This window comes from Mchenga conophoros, linkage group LG8, assembly GCF_057382185.1.
Source record: "Mchenga conophoros isolate Kocher_MC1m ecotype Shallow Benthic linkage group LG8, M_conophoros_male_GT1.1, whole genome shotgun sequence".
In the NCBI taxonomy this organism is placed as follows: domain Eukaryota; kingdom Metazoa; phylum Chordata; class Actinopteri; order Cichliformes; family Cichlidae; genus Mchenga; species Mchenga conophoros.
The window spans coordinates 21026495-21040294 of NC_140533.1; the positions used below are offsets into that span (position 1 = coordinate 21026495).

The 13800-nt window shown below is 40.2% G+C and overlaps 1 protein-coding gene across 2 annotated transcripts in view; it reads left to right on the forward strand.

Annotated features, from left to right (window-relative positions):
* The window catches only part of dock1 (dedicator of cytokinesis 1), a 196043-nt gene that overhangs the window by 43771 nt on the left and 138472 nt on the right, over positions 1-13800 (forward strand). For both annotated transcript variants that reach the window (XM_085284890.1, XM_085284891.1), the window contains exons 17-18: positions 4544-4647; positions 5218-5401. In XM_085284890.1, coding sequence (XP_085141016.1) covers positions 4544-4647; positions 5218-5401 — 288 coding nt within the window. The remainder of the gene's footprint in view (positions 1-4543; positions 4648-5217; positions 5402-13800) is intronic.

Consider the following 13800-nt stretch of genomic DNA (forward strand, 5'->3'; position numbering starts at 1 on the left):
ATCTGCCTGCCACATGGCAAGGCTTTCCTACAGCCACAGGAGTGGTGCAGGAAAAAGGGTTTGGGGAGCATGACAGGTGTATACAGTATATACAAAGCAATCAGCTCAAATGGCACAGAAGGCAGAGCAGAACTTGGAGGACGTGAGGATTGGAAAGTATACCCTTTCGCTAATCTGCAGCTGCTGTCATCATCTACTTCCAAAATCCTCTTGCTTTGTTTGCTTCTCACCTGCATGCAGGTGGTTTGGAGGAAATTGCCAGGTCTCAGAGCTCAACGCTGGCTTATAATCCACTTGGAGAGCCTTCTTGTCATGCTCGGCACCTTGCTTCTCTGGAGACTAATGCTGTTACGAGACATGCCTTTGAAACTCTGACTTGCTGTTATCTTGGTGTAACGGTTACTTTAGAAACTGGCTCACCTCAAGTGACTCTGGGACTGCAGGGACATGCTGATTCCGCCAAACTTCAACTTTTCTCTGACAATTGACAATAGCGACATGTTAAAAAAGGTGTAATAGCTGGATTCTTTGGATTTGTGCATGGTGAACTGCTGCTGCTGGTGAATGTGCTTACAGTATAGAGACCAGGGTTTATTTTATGTTGGGTGTAAAGGTGATATTCCTATGTACATTGATCTAATTTTATCCATGTTTAAGATTGTATGCATCCGTGCAGGCATGTATTTCTATAATTTTCTGACCAACTTCTCTCACTGCCTCACTGTCGCTGTGTACGACTTAAATTTTCATCTCAGTTTGCAATAGATTGCTTTTAAGAGCAGAATAACACCTCCTGAAACTAGCATATTTGCACGTAATATCACAGACATACCGCAGACCGTACCAGAGGTCTGATCCAGATCTAGAGAGGGCATTAAGGGAAAACTCTAAGCTCGATAACCCGAAGAGTGAAGAAACTCATTTTTCATTTCACAGAGGAAGTTAACGTAAAGTCTGGGTCAGACTCTCTGAACCTAATATGCTCAATGAAACAAATCCTTACTCATCCACTCTTGCTGTGCTTGAAGGAACTATCCAACAAACCGTTAGATTTTCTCGTTTGTACAGTTGATATCAAAGCACATAATAGAATTCATTAATTTCCAATGTTTTCCATCCTTTAGACACGTTAAGATCTCATAAGACTACCTTAAAGATAACTGTTTTTGTGATCTGTCATCCATGTTGGCCATAGACTGCAATCTACGGTCGAGTCTTACTCAGATCAGAGTAAAATCTCTCTTATATTTTTTTCTATTACTGGGAGTGTCTGAGTTCAAGATACTTACTAGATTATCAGCCAGTTTCTCTATGCTGAAAACTTTAAAGTGCATTTCTATAGTGATCACTGTTTTAAATCTTTATGACGCTTTGTTCACTGATCCGTGTTTCACGTGTCTAATCCTTTGCCATACTGTGATTGGTTACAGTGTGGGAACATTCTTTATATACTTAAATATGCCATTTGGGAGATTATGTGAATATTTTTGAGCATGCACTGGGTAAGGTAGTGCTGTCCACCCACAGTAATGTGTGCTGTGTAGCCCAAATGCAAAAGCACAACTGCTGCTGGTAAGTGAGAAAGGGTGATACATTGGGAAGCTTATTTTCCCCACTTCAAACATCAGCAGGAAAGGTTCATGCGTTTGCATGCGTTGATTATTGACCATAAGTACCATACAGTACAATACAGTTTTATTTGTATAGCACATCACATCAAAATAAATCAATTAACAAAATACAGGTCAGGTACTACCAGTAGCACAGACAGAAGCGAGGCACTAATAGACCAGAAGAGTGAGGTAAAAATAGGTATCGGACCTCAGTTCAGAAGGAAGGTCAGTTCATAGATACAAAATATCAACTAAGAAGTTAATTAGATTAGAGGGCACTAACTGGTTGGGAAGGCCAATTGTGATTTGAAGGATTGGATAGAGTCTAAGGCACGAATAGTGGGGACGCTATTCCAAAGATAAGGTGCAGCTGAAGCACAGGCACGATCGCCTCTGGTCTTCAGCCTAAACTTAGGTTGGGCCAGGAGTAATTGACCTGATGATCAAAGCGACATAAGTGTGTGTTTATCAGTTGAACAGCTAAAATGGTACTGTCCAAACCTGCATTGCTCTTATTAACCTTTTAAACCTTTTTTTTTTTTTTTTTTTTTTTTTTTTTTTTTTGTGTTGACAGTGGCTGTATGACTGTTCTGCAAGTGTTTTTGATATAATTATTGTTATATATAAGGAGCAGTGCACATTAATTAACATGAGCGTTTAGGTCCATTATGTAAATGTGCCAGATTTAGTCATACAGGCTCATTTTAATACACATACCGTTTCAGATTGATGCCACTAATAGAAAGAAACGGAAAACAAAAGATCTAAGGTTATCTAGGCACATATAAGGGATCGAAACAGATGAATGATAAAACAAAAAACACATCAGTGGACAATCAGTGAAAAACAGCGACGTAAAGTGACATTATTTTAGACTATGACAGTATGTTGCGCTGCTCAATAAGAAAAGACTGACTAACAAAAGCTCTTTTTCTAAAAGATATTGTATAATCCCCTGTAGGAAATGCTATGCTGTTTAGAGATGTAAAAATAAACTCTAGCATATCATATTAAATTTAATATGAATTTGATAATACTTATGATTTTCATTTAAAGTATTTAAAGGGAGTACAAGCTCGCTAACTTGCAAGCTATTGATAATCAGCTGTCAGCTGGCGCAACCTTAACCTGTTGCAGGGCTCCACTGATGATCATACATGCACTTAACTCAGTGGGAACAACCTGGTTTAATTGTGTGGTTTCTAGCATACCTATTACCTGTGCTATAATCAGCCACTTTCTTATATTAATATTAATATTTGAAAGGGTGAACAAAGATGGAACAGCTGTGTGTACGGGCATAGATTTTTGTTCCTTAACCTCTCTACATGTGATTAGTTTGTGATGAAAAGCAGTGCAGATTTAGGCTGTCAGGCCTTTGTATTGCCTGCCTGCGCTGTCATGTGGCCATGTCCTTCCTGCTTCCTTCGATGTGCTCCTAGCTAGAGCTGAACTTTAAGGGGATACACAGAGTGACAGAGCTGCTCATCAAGACCACTAGTGGAGCTCATGTGTTCAGTATCTCAGCCCTCTGGTTGAGAATTAGGCCAGCTCGAACACAGTGCGTCAGAGTAGCACTCTAACATTGTCAGGCCTCATCAGGCTGATGGCTGCTGTCACAGATGCTGCCGTAGCTGTAAAAGATTCCTGCCATCTTTTCACTTTTGTTTCATCTGTCTTTATGCCTCTGCTTCGTGAGTCAGGTAGGCTTTAAAATGTGGAACAGTTTAGTCAACTAAATTTGAAGTGACAGCCCACCTTAAGGGGGAAATTTGCGAAACTTGCACACAAATCGGACTTCGATTGGTTTAAAGAAGTAGCTCTGTCCTGAAAGTGACCTTTTTTGTCCAAATTAAGAGTTTTCAGCTCTGTGCCCTTTAGGAAGTCACTAATACACTTGGTATTATTGGATGGCATGCCTACAGTGTTCTCCCTCCACTGGTTCAGCTCAGCCTAGCAATTATTCACCGGTGAGTTGCGGGCAGCAAACCAATGAGGGGATTTATGCAGATAGAATGCAAGATATATACTTCGATGAATCACGTCTCCCTGCGCGTAAATCCGAGCTTGTTGATCCGCAATGATGATGTATGTGGCCCCATCCAAAGTCCCGGTTACAGGACAAAGTCGTAACTCTCTTCCTTGTTTATGCAGCGCTTCCACTCAACATTCCCAATCACACATGTGTCTGCACTTGCACACATAAACCACGAGCATCTTTCCTCCACTCTTACAGGATTATACAAATTGGTCACAGCTGCAGCAGAGCACAAGTGCAAGTGTTTATTCATTTGATAACAGCAAGTGTACATTAATCCAAAGCCTGCCACTTGAACAATATTCCTTTTTGTAATTAGCAGGTTTTTTTATTTTATTTTAAGGCACATATTGTTATATAACAACCAACTGTGATTGCATCTCCCACGTCCCTCGCATTATATTATGCACAAGTCCTTCAAACCTATGCATAATTGGTCTCAACAGTCGGCGCGCGTACATTTGCTTCACTTCAGGGTGAAAAATAAACAGTTCACGGACAGATGCAGCCATAGCATTAATAAAGACATCAGAGGGGAACAGTAGTTTCTTGTGCTAACTCAGGAGCTGACTCAGGGAGTGTAGTGCTGAGGTTAGCGTTTGGATTATCACTTCTTTCAGACTGCTGGTTTGTTAATGACTTGTTGTAACGTCAGCAGTGCTGCATGGTTTACTGCAATATGATCTCTTTTTTGTTCCCGAAGACGAACACTGTTCACATAAGCATATTGCACACGTACGAAAGATGCGGTGTGTTTTGTTTTGCAAAATGAGACAAAAAGCAAACGGTACAAAAAAGCGAACTGTATATATGAACGCAGTCTTAGTCTCAAACGTAAACACCAATAACCAAGTTGTCTTTATTGCTTGCGTGTTTCTTTTTTCTTCCACAGCCAAAGATAAATCGGAGAAGATATTTGCCTTGTCTTTTGTGAAGCTGATGAGGTATGACGGGACCACTCTGAGGGACGGTGAGCATGATCTCATCGTGTACAAGGTAAATGTAAAAAAACAAAACAAAAACATCCCATAAACACACTTAGTCTTTGTTTCTTGCTGCCTACTCGTCAGACAGCCCGCTCTCCTTGTGAAATGACCATGAAATAAGTTGTAGGTGAAAAACTGCCCTATTGTATCGGCGACTGTCATCATAACAGCCTGCCATCAGTGCTTTGTATGTGAATTGGGTAGCTGGTACACATCAGCCCGCACAAGGAAATGAGAGTACTTTCCAATTAAAAACCCTTGCATAATGATACCTCTGTGTTACGGTGCCCATTTATGTTAATTAAAAAGTTCATATGGGAAAAATCAATCTTGTTACATTTGTCTTGTCATGTTTTCTGGATTGTTGTTTTCGTCAGTCAACCCTGCATTTGGAAATGAATGATATTTTTCTCACATGCAACAGCTCGGTAGAAAAACACACAAATTGTTTTGTTGATAATATATATCAAAGGGAGATCCATTAAAACCACAGCTATAGAATGCAACATTGTTTTAATGTGTACACAGTAATTTGGGGTTTCTACCAATAAACTGACTGAGACTTGTTCTCTAAAACCAGGCGGAGGTAAAGAAGCTAGAGGACTCTTCTCTGTACCTAAACCTACCTTCCACAAAGCTGGAGATGGAAGAGAAAGGCTACTCCACCACTGGAAAAAATACCCAGACCCTGGGCATCTGTACCATCAGCAAGGATTCCTTTCAGATTTCCACCCTGGTCTGCTCTACCAAACTTACCCAAAATGGTAACAGCTGCTATATTTTAATGAATATTTGTCTCTTTTCCTGCGCAAGTTGTTTTTTTAAGCTAAAAATTATGCTCTTGTGGAAAACGTATCAAAACGTCAGTAAACACATGGAACACAACTTAGATATTATATAAAAAAATGAAAGCAGCTACGGTGACATTTTGAATCCTTAAATTAAGCTTTTTTTATAGCCGCTGTCTTTGTCTTAACCATGCCATCCATATTTATATATTTTATCCTTTATTGATCTCTGTTTTTCACCTAATTGATTTGCACTAGCTTCACATAGTTACCACATAGTTTCTACTTTCCCTGCTCTTAGTCTCACAGCGAGCACACCTCCCTGCACAAACGCATCCAGCGGAGCTGAAAAGAAATGTGGGGAAGTCAGTATAATATTAATTGAGTTCAAGAGAAATTACTTTATCTTAATAAAAGCTTCCCAACAACTGTTAAATCAAAGAAAACAGCACTGAAAACAATCAAGAGAGAAAATGTTGTCATTGGCGCGTTTCAGTCTGGACCACTGTTTGCGATTAACTCGACAACTAAAGCAAATAAAGGAAATCAGTTGACTGTTCTTGACCCTCTTTTCATTAGATTCTTCCATGCTATGGTAGCTAACAACTGTTGCACTTTCAAAATAGAATTTACATAATTAATCTTCTAGTAGAGCTGAATAAATAACTTCCTAATTAAAAATAATGAATCTAGTTAGTTGTTTATTCCAGTGTGAATTGGCTAATCCGTTCCTGCTGCCTGATATACAGATATACTCTCACTGGCCACTTAAAGAGGTACACCTTGTTAGAACCCCCTTTTGCCATCAGAACTGCCTTAATTGTTTGTGCCGCAGATTAAACAAGGTGCTAGGTTTTGGTCCATAGTCATATGATAGCATCACACAGTTGCTGCAGATTTGCACCTTGCACATTTAGATGTGAATTTCCCATTCCATCACATCCCAAAGGTGCTCTACTGGATTGAGATCTGGTGACCGTGGAGGCCATTTGAGTGCTGTGAACTCACTGTCATGTTCAGGAAACCAGTTTGAGATGATTTGAGCTTTGTGAGATGATGTGATATCCTGCTGTAGGAGTCATCAGAATATGGGTACACTGTGGTCGTAATGGGATCGACATAGGCAGCAATTGTCGAGTTGGCCCAAAATGTGCCAAGAAAATGCTTCCCATGTCATTATATCATCTAAAACAGCAGTCCCCAACCTTTTTTGCGCCATGGACCGGTTTATGTCCGACAATATTTTCACGGACCGGCCTTTAAGGTGTCGCAGATAAATACAACAAAATAAAACCAGTACCGGTACCCCCCAAAAAAGATGTATTCATAACACACGGGAAAAGAACCAGGGAAAACCGAGTTAACTATAAAAACGATTAAAAAAACGATAAAAACCCTGAAAACCATGAATTTCACACCCGAACCTCAACTTTCGTGGCCTGGTACCAAATGACTCACGGACCCGGGGATTGGTTACCGCTGACCTACAACATCCAGAACCATTGATATAAGGCAGGATGGATCCATATTTTATGTTGTTTACCATCCAGACAACACTTTCTCAATATTTCATAGTCCAGGTATGGTGAGCATCTGTGAAGTGCAGTCTCAATTACCTGCTCATGTAACAGGAGTCGCATCCAGTGTGATCTCTCCTGTTGTGGCCCATCTTCTTCAGTAAATTCAATGATGCTCTTCTGCATCCTTTGGTTGTAATAAGCAGTGATTACTGTTGTTACTGCTTCCTGCCTGTCAGCTCAGAGCAGTGTGGATATTCTCCTGACCTCTGCCATCAACAAGGCATTTTCACCCAGAGCACTGCTGCTTACTGGATAGTCTCTCTTTTTGAACCGTTCCCTGTAAATCCTAGACGTGGTTGTGTTGAAATCCAAGTATGGAAGCGGCTTTTGAAATAGAGCCATGCCACGTTGACAGGCACTTAAATCACCCTTCTTCTTCATCAATCAGATACTTGTTTTGAACTTAAAGAGGTTCTCTACACCATGTCCTCATGTTTAAACTATTGGATTGCCACCACCTGATTGGGTGCTTAGATCATTTGTATTAACGAGCGGGAGATCAGATGACCTAATGAAGTGGCCATGAGTAGGTTTTACTGACCACTGCTCTCTGATCTCTTCTTTCTTGAGGTGCTGTATAACAAAAGTAGCACACATGAGAGAAAATCCTAGCGACGTATGTGGATTTACTTTTGTTGTAGCACAGAGAAGTACAATTCCAGCTTGATGAAATGCCTGCTCACATCAAACAGAGCTCTCACTGGGGGGAGGAAGGATTTCTTTACTGTATCTTAGCCAGGTAGACCCTGAATTTTGAAACCACCGATGGACCGTAGCCTCTGGCTTTGACAAACGGATCATGGGAACATCATTTAATGTAGGATGCCTTAGCTTCAGCTTTTTAAACATTTTTTCTCATTATCTGGTTTTTCCTTTTCCACATTCTGAGCGCCAGGAATTGTTTTCCTCCTCTCTATTCCTACTTCTAAAGTACTTTCTTTTCTCTTTACTCTCAGTACGCCAGTCAGTCTCAGTTAGATTCCAGTTCATCTCTGTTGAGCGAACAACAGCCTTTTTATTTCCCCGTGAAGATCTACTCTTATTAAGCTTGGGAAATCCTCATGCCTGCCACTGTGGCTCATGGATTAAGGATTTTAGCATCTTGTGTTCCCACCAGCCTTTCTGCATGTTTATAAATCCCCACAGATGTCAGCGTAAACCCTCTTGAGCATGCTGGTATTTCTTAGCTGTGTTCATAACGTTGTAGTTAGATTGTGTGAAAAGCTGTTCTCTTTTGTGTGAGTGGTCAGATGCTTCTAGCTCTGATTTCACAGAGCTAAACCAAACCAACCTAAATGTCTCCTTTGATTTCTTTTTCACTGGTTGTAATTTGCTGCTTTGTTTTGGGTTTTTTTTTTTTTTTGTATGCAAGAATGAATCACAATTTTAATTAGAGCCACAATTAAAGCTTCTTTTGTGTTTTTGGCCACAGTCTGAAATAAATAAGTAACAGACACACTGCAGGGTAACTTTGACTTGAATTGAAATTAATTGTTTTACTCGCCAAGAGCAATGCCCTGTTTAAATAAGGAGTGCATCATGCCCTTTCGTTTTTGTATTCACGTTAACAAAAAGATCATTTTAAACCTCCAAACAAGGGCAGAATGAAGAGAAAAGCTTGGAGTAAATTATTGAAGCAAGATCATGTGTGTTTGTGGTCTTTAATCCTTTGAATAATCCTTGTGTAGGCCTGTGAAAAGAAAATCCACTGTAAACCATTTTTCGCTTTCTTCAGATTTGAAATATTATTTAAAACTTCCCTTCAGGAATAAGTGGCCTTACGCAAAGACTAATAATATAAAATCTTAAAACGTCTTTCAAAAAGGCCTCTTATCAATTTTAACGAGATCCCCAACCCCACTGGCCAACACAACATAAATACGTAATCAGCCAATCACATGGCAGCATCTCAGTGCATTTAGAAATATGGGAATGGTGAAGAAAACCTGCAAGTTTAAACTGATCATAAGAACGGGAAGAAAGATCATTTAATTAACAGCTGATTAGTGCCCAAACACTGTTTTTGCATTTCAGTAAATTACTGTATGTATTTCCCATTTTCCTAACAAAAAATGAGGAAATGAGGGATGGCTCGAGACTTTCGTGCAATACTTTACAATATCCATAGAACCTCTAATCAAGCCAGCAATAAGGCAGCTTTACCCTTTTTATGAGGTGGTGAAGCTAAAGCACTCAAATAGGCAGTAAGACTCTCTCATTGCAGAGGTCACATAAAGCTACAAAACATTAGGTCAAAGCTGAACCAGAAATTTTTTTCCTGAAAAGTAGGATCAATATTTGCTTTCAGGTAGAGATGTTTCCAGCTTGGTGATTATCCGACTGCCCGACTATGGGGAAAAACAATCTGCATGTAAACATTAAGACTACTAGGTAAAAAAAATTCATTTCAGAGGGAGATTATCCCAAAGTTTGACAGATGCCTTGGTGAGATCAGCTGTTTTCTGAACAACGATGCATGGTCTTGGCGTGCTGGCAATTTAAAAACTACAGCTGAATCTCTGACCTGTCAGTAGCACAGGCTTTATGTGACACTTGTAATGATTTTAGCGCTTTTTGTGCTAAATCATTGCAGTCTAAAAAAGACGTGAAATGCCGATAAAGCTAATTGTCCGGGATACAACCTAATAGCATGCGCAGCAAACATTTATAAAGCCTCATTAATGGGATCACTGCAGACCCCACAACAGGCTCTGGGCATTTCTCTAAGACAACGGGAGGTTTTTGTTGTCAGAGGGCTTCTGCATATAATGTGTGAAAGCGGTGGGTGTCGCATGTTGTTATAGTAATGTTCCCTTTGAAGCTTATTAAGTTTAGTCTGTGGTATAAGTTGTCATTTAAATACAATTGTGCGTGCCCTCCTACTCGGCTCAGGGGGTGGTGATGTCAATGAATGAGTCGTCTCAGTTACAGGAGAGCCTGCCTCTCCTGTAAGTAATGATAGTGGCTCAAATGGTTGTCTCAGCTGTTATGTAGATGCGTAGTATGCAGCATATATCAATCAGCACTATTCTCTGCTCCTATTTCTCCTCCCTGCCTGCCATTTTCTGATTTATCTCGTTCCCTGTGCTAGAGTGATGGGAGGGAGGGGGAGTATGTGTCCTGGTCTGTAGATTCACTCCTGTAGAGCAGCTCCGCTCTCCATATTTACCTGTCACTTTGTGCTGATAATTTGCAAGGTGCCGGTGGGTGCTTGGGGATCAGATGGCCTCGTCGCTGCACAAAGTTTGATTAAACTTTGTGCAGCTGTGTGTTGTATGGGATATATCATCCCACGCTAAAGCTCGAGGAAAAGGTTCCAGCTATTTTAATAAAGCACTGTACACAGAGCAGCCGCAACATTAAAACCGCCTCATTTATATTGTGTAGGCTCTTATCCATTAGGGATGCAGAATTTGCAGGTGGCATGAGGACATTGGCAGCTATTGCTTTGGGTCTAGTAACTTGTGTGGCTCGTTTCAGTGGTTTGGACGGATGCTCTGAGTTGGAATCCAGGGAGGCTGGATGCTCGGTCAATGCCTTGGGCTTGTTTGCAGGCTCCTTTAGCCATTACTGCAGTTTTTTTTGCCTGTGTCCGCATGTTTAGTTTACCATTGTCATATGATTTATTTATTTTTTTACCCATCCATCCAATATCCCTTCTACAGAAAAAAAGAAAGTGTACAAGAAACAGCAGAAACATTACATTGTTATTAGAGGATCAATATTATTTACTTACCTGTCTTTGGTTTTGATATTGTGGCTAATCTATCCACAATATTTCCCATGATACCAGATTCAGGCTTCTTTATTAAAAACCCAGAAGCTCTTTAAGATCTAGGTGTGTTTGTCCAATAGTCATCTCTGTCCCATTTTCTGCATTTCTGTAAATGAAATGATCACATGATTCCAGCTCATCAGATGTGTTGGCAGTTTCCTGTTTTATACAATATCAAACCAAATATTTCGGGTTGTTTTGACTGTTGGTTTGCTGAAACAGCAATTTGATGTTTACGTTTGGAGAATATGTGACAGTATAACTAATATGATTAGTAATGTAATTGCGGTAAGATCTGTTTCTGGATGTAGAGCAGGTCATCTACTAATCAGAAGGTTGGTGGTTCAACCCTTAGGTTCAAGTTGCTTTCGGATCCGTCCACCAGAGTGTAATTATTAGATGGAAAGCACTTATAAAAAAGTGCCTGTATGAATGGCTGTGATGCCTGTTCGCTCACCAGCAGTTTATCCTGAGCACTTATTCTTGCAAAGGGAAAAAGGAGCCCTAGAAATGCCCCTTGCAACAGACTGCATGCTTTATACTCATGGCTCCTCACTGCTGATCCCCACATCCGAGATGAAACACTCTTTTTAACTAAGCTAGATTTATGCAGGCGGCCTCCCAGTGCTGTGAGCTCCCGTGAAGTGGCTCCTAGCTCTTCCCTGGGCATTTACAGTGTGCTTCGCTAAACAGAGCAGAGATTCAGCGACAGCACACGTGGGAGAGAACCTAGCCCAGTGAAATTGATTAAAATACTCTTCCCACCTCTGCTGGAAAGAAAACACATTTTTATGAACAAAGCAGCTTTAAAACTATGGAATCCATGTTCGTATTGAAGCTACTCCAGCATCAGTGCGCTGAAGAAGCCTGTACTTTTAAACGTTTAAACGACTACATACAAGGCTGTCACTATTAACGGCAAAGAACAAGCTATCAAGACTCCTTAGTGGTTGTGTTTGCTTTTAAAAGTGAACAAAACTGATTTTGTGAAGGAGTTCCGTAAACAAACTTTCAAATGGTAATGTGAAGTCTTTTGCATTTCAGTTGCGCATTGACAATGTAACCTATTTTCTCTGAATTAATTATTCCACTGCTCTCCATCTGCCAGTTACTTCCACAGTCTTTTAAATTCCCACTGCCTGTGGAAACATCCGTTCTCAGACAGATGTTATTTGTAAAAGGCTCTCAGTATTTTTCTCCAGAACAAAACTGATTGCCCCCCAACACTGTGCCTTACAGCCCCATGTGCTACACGTAGTTGGCCTCTTAACACCACTGCCCCACTGGGACCAAGCTGCCTGATGATTTATTCTCACATTATTCCATTTATCTCTGAGGTGCTGAAGCATCAATTTCCAAATCTATATCTCCTTGGGGACGGAGGACCCTGGTAGTTGAGACAGGTTCTTGTGATTGAACCCTGATAGGCTGTCAGGTTTACAGATGATGGGCATCCATTACTGTGTTGCCATGGCTGATTGACTCTTCCTGAGCCAATCAGCCATGGCGAACGGGGAGAGGCAGCCCCTAGGGACTAGGTTTGCAAGAATGCCAAAGAGATTCTTCTTATTCACTTCAGTCAGATGAGGCTGAATATAGTATATATTCATGAAAGCTAATAAACCATCATGAATATACTATAAAGATGTTTCTGGGAATCTCTCAGGATTATACCTGAGAAAATGTATATGAAAAATCTGTTTATACGATAAAATGAATTAAAATTAACATTAAATGGAAACTTTTCTTAAATGATAAATTGTTTATTTTGGTTTTTTGCTTACTCCTGGTTTCGCCCATATTTGCTGCTTTTAACCCTTTAAAGCCGGTTGGAGCGGGCACGCTCTGTTTTGCGCAACTATTTTTAAATCTCGGTAGCACTGCAACCACGTAAGCTAGCGCAATAATTTTTTTTGCATATGAAACCGGAGGAGTTGTACTTACATCTTATGCCATCAGCTTGTCCTAAGTCACGGTTTCCTTCCACATATGGCTCACATATGGCTTTGCAAAAACTGCATAAAAAGCGCTTGCAGCAACAAAAACATAATATTCCAGAAACACGCTTTGCCGATCCGATCAGCTGTTTGTAACACTTCTTACGTCCATCAGCGCGAACTATCGCATGTCCGCCATGTCCTGGCCGAAACCGGAAGTGACGTCATTTTGCGGAAATGTAGTTTTTTACCATCAGGGCCTTATGAGCCTATACTGGTGTTTTTAAAAGTTATATTTGACCTTATGACTTTCTGTGTCGTTTCTGGGATGCTTAGGACTCATATTGCACTGCTGGAAATAGTTTATTTTGATGCATATGCTGGTTTTTTTTTTTGTTTTTGTTTTTTTTTTCAAATTTGCATTATAATATTTATTTTCGTTTTTCCTGCAGTATATAAAAATTGGTGTATTTCAAAAATAAAACTATGAAGACACTTAAAATAAATTTCCTGTGGTGGGAAACTATTTTGTGCAACTTTTTTGTATTTACAGTTTTGAGGGATAAGCCTCTTAAATTTCTCTAACTAGAAATATATGTTAAAAAAACAAAAACGATTTTCAATTTTTTTTGTAGTTTATTGCACCTTTTTGCAATTTATGTAATTACTATGCACTTAATGCAGACATATTATTAAAATTTGGGCTATAATGGTTGTATTGATGTATAGCAACTTGAAATGCTCCCAAAAATGGCACTACAGCATGTAAAAATATAATATAAGCTTGGTTTAGGACTTGGTTCTCTTTCATAGCATTCGTTTCGTGTCTCACTATGGGAACGCCTCCTGCGTGACCTCATCAGAAGCTCAAATACCATTATGCCAGCCCTTACAGGCTGGCTAGGTGACGCCCATGTCAGGAGGGGCCAGTGCCTCCCTATATAATAGGCTGACATAGTGTCAGATGTCATTCAAAACAAGCCCACCTCTTCCTCGCTTCCATAGCAAGGAGGGCGGTCTGGTGAGACACTCACTCATGCTACTCAGAGAACCGTGGTTATATACATAACCTTAAGTTCTCTT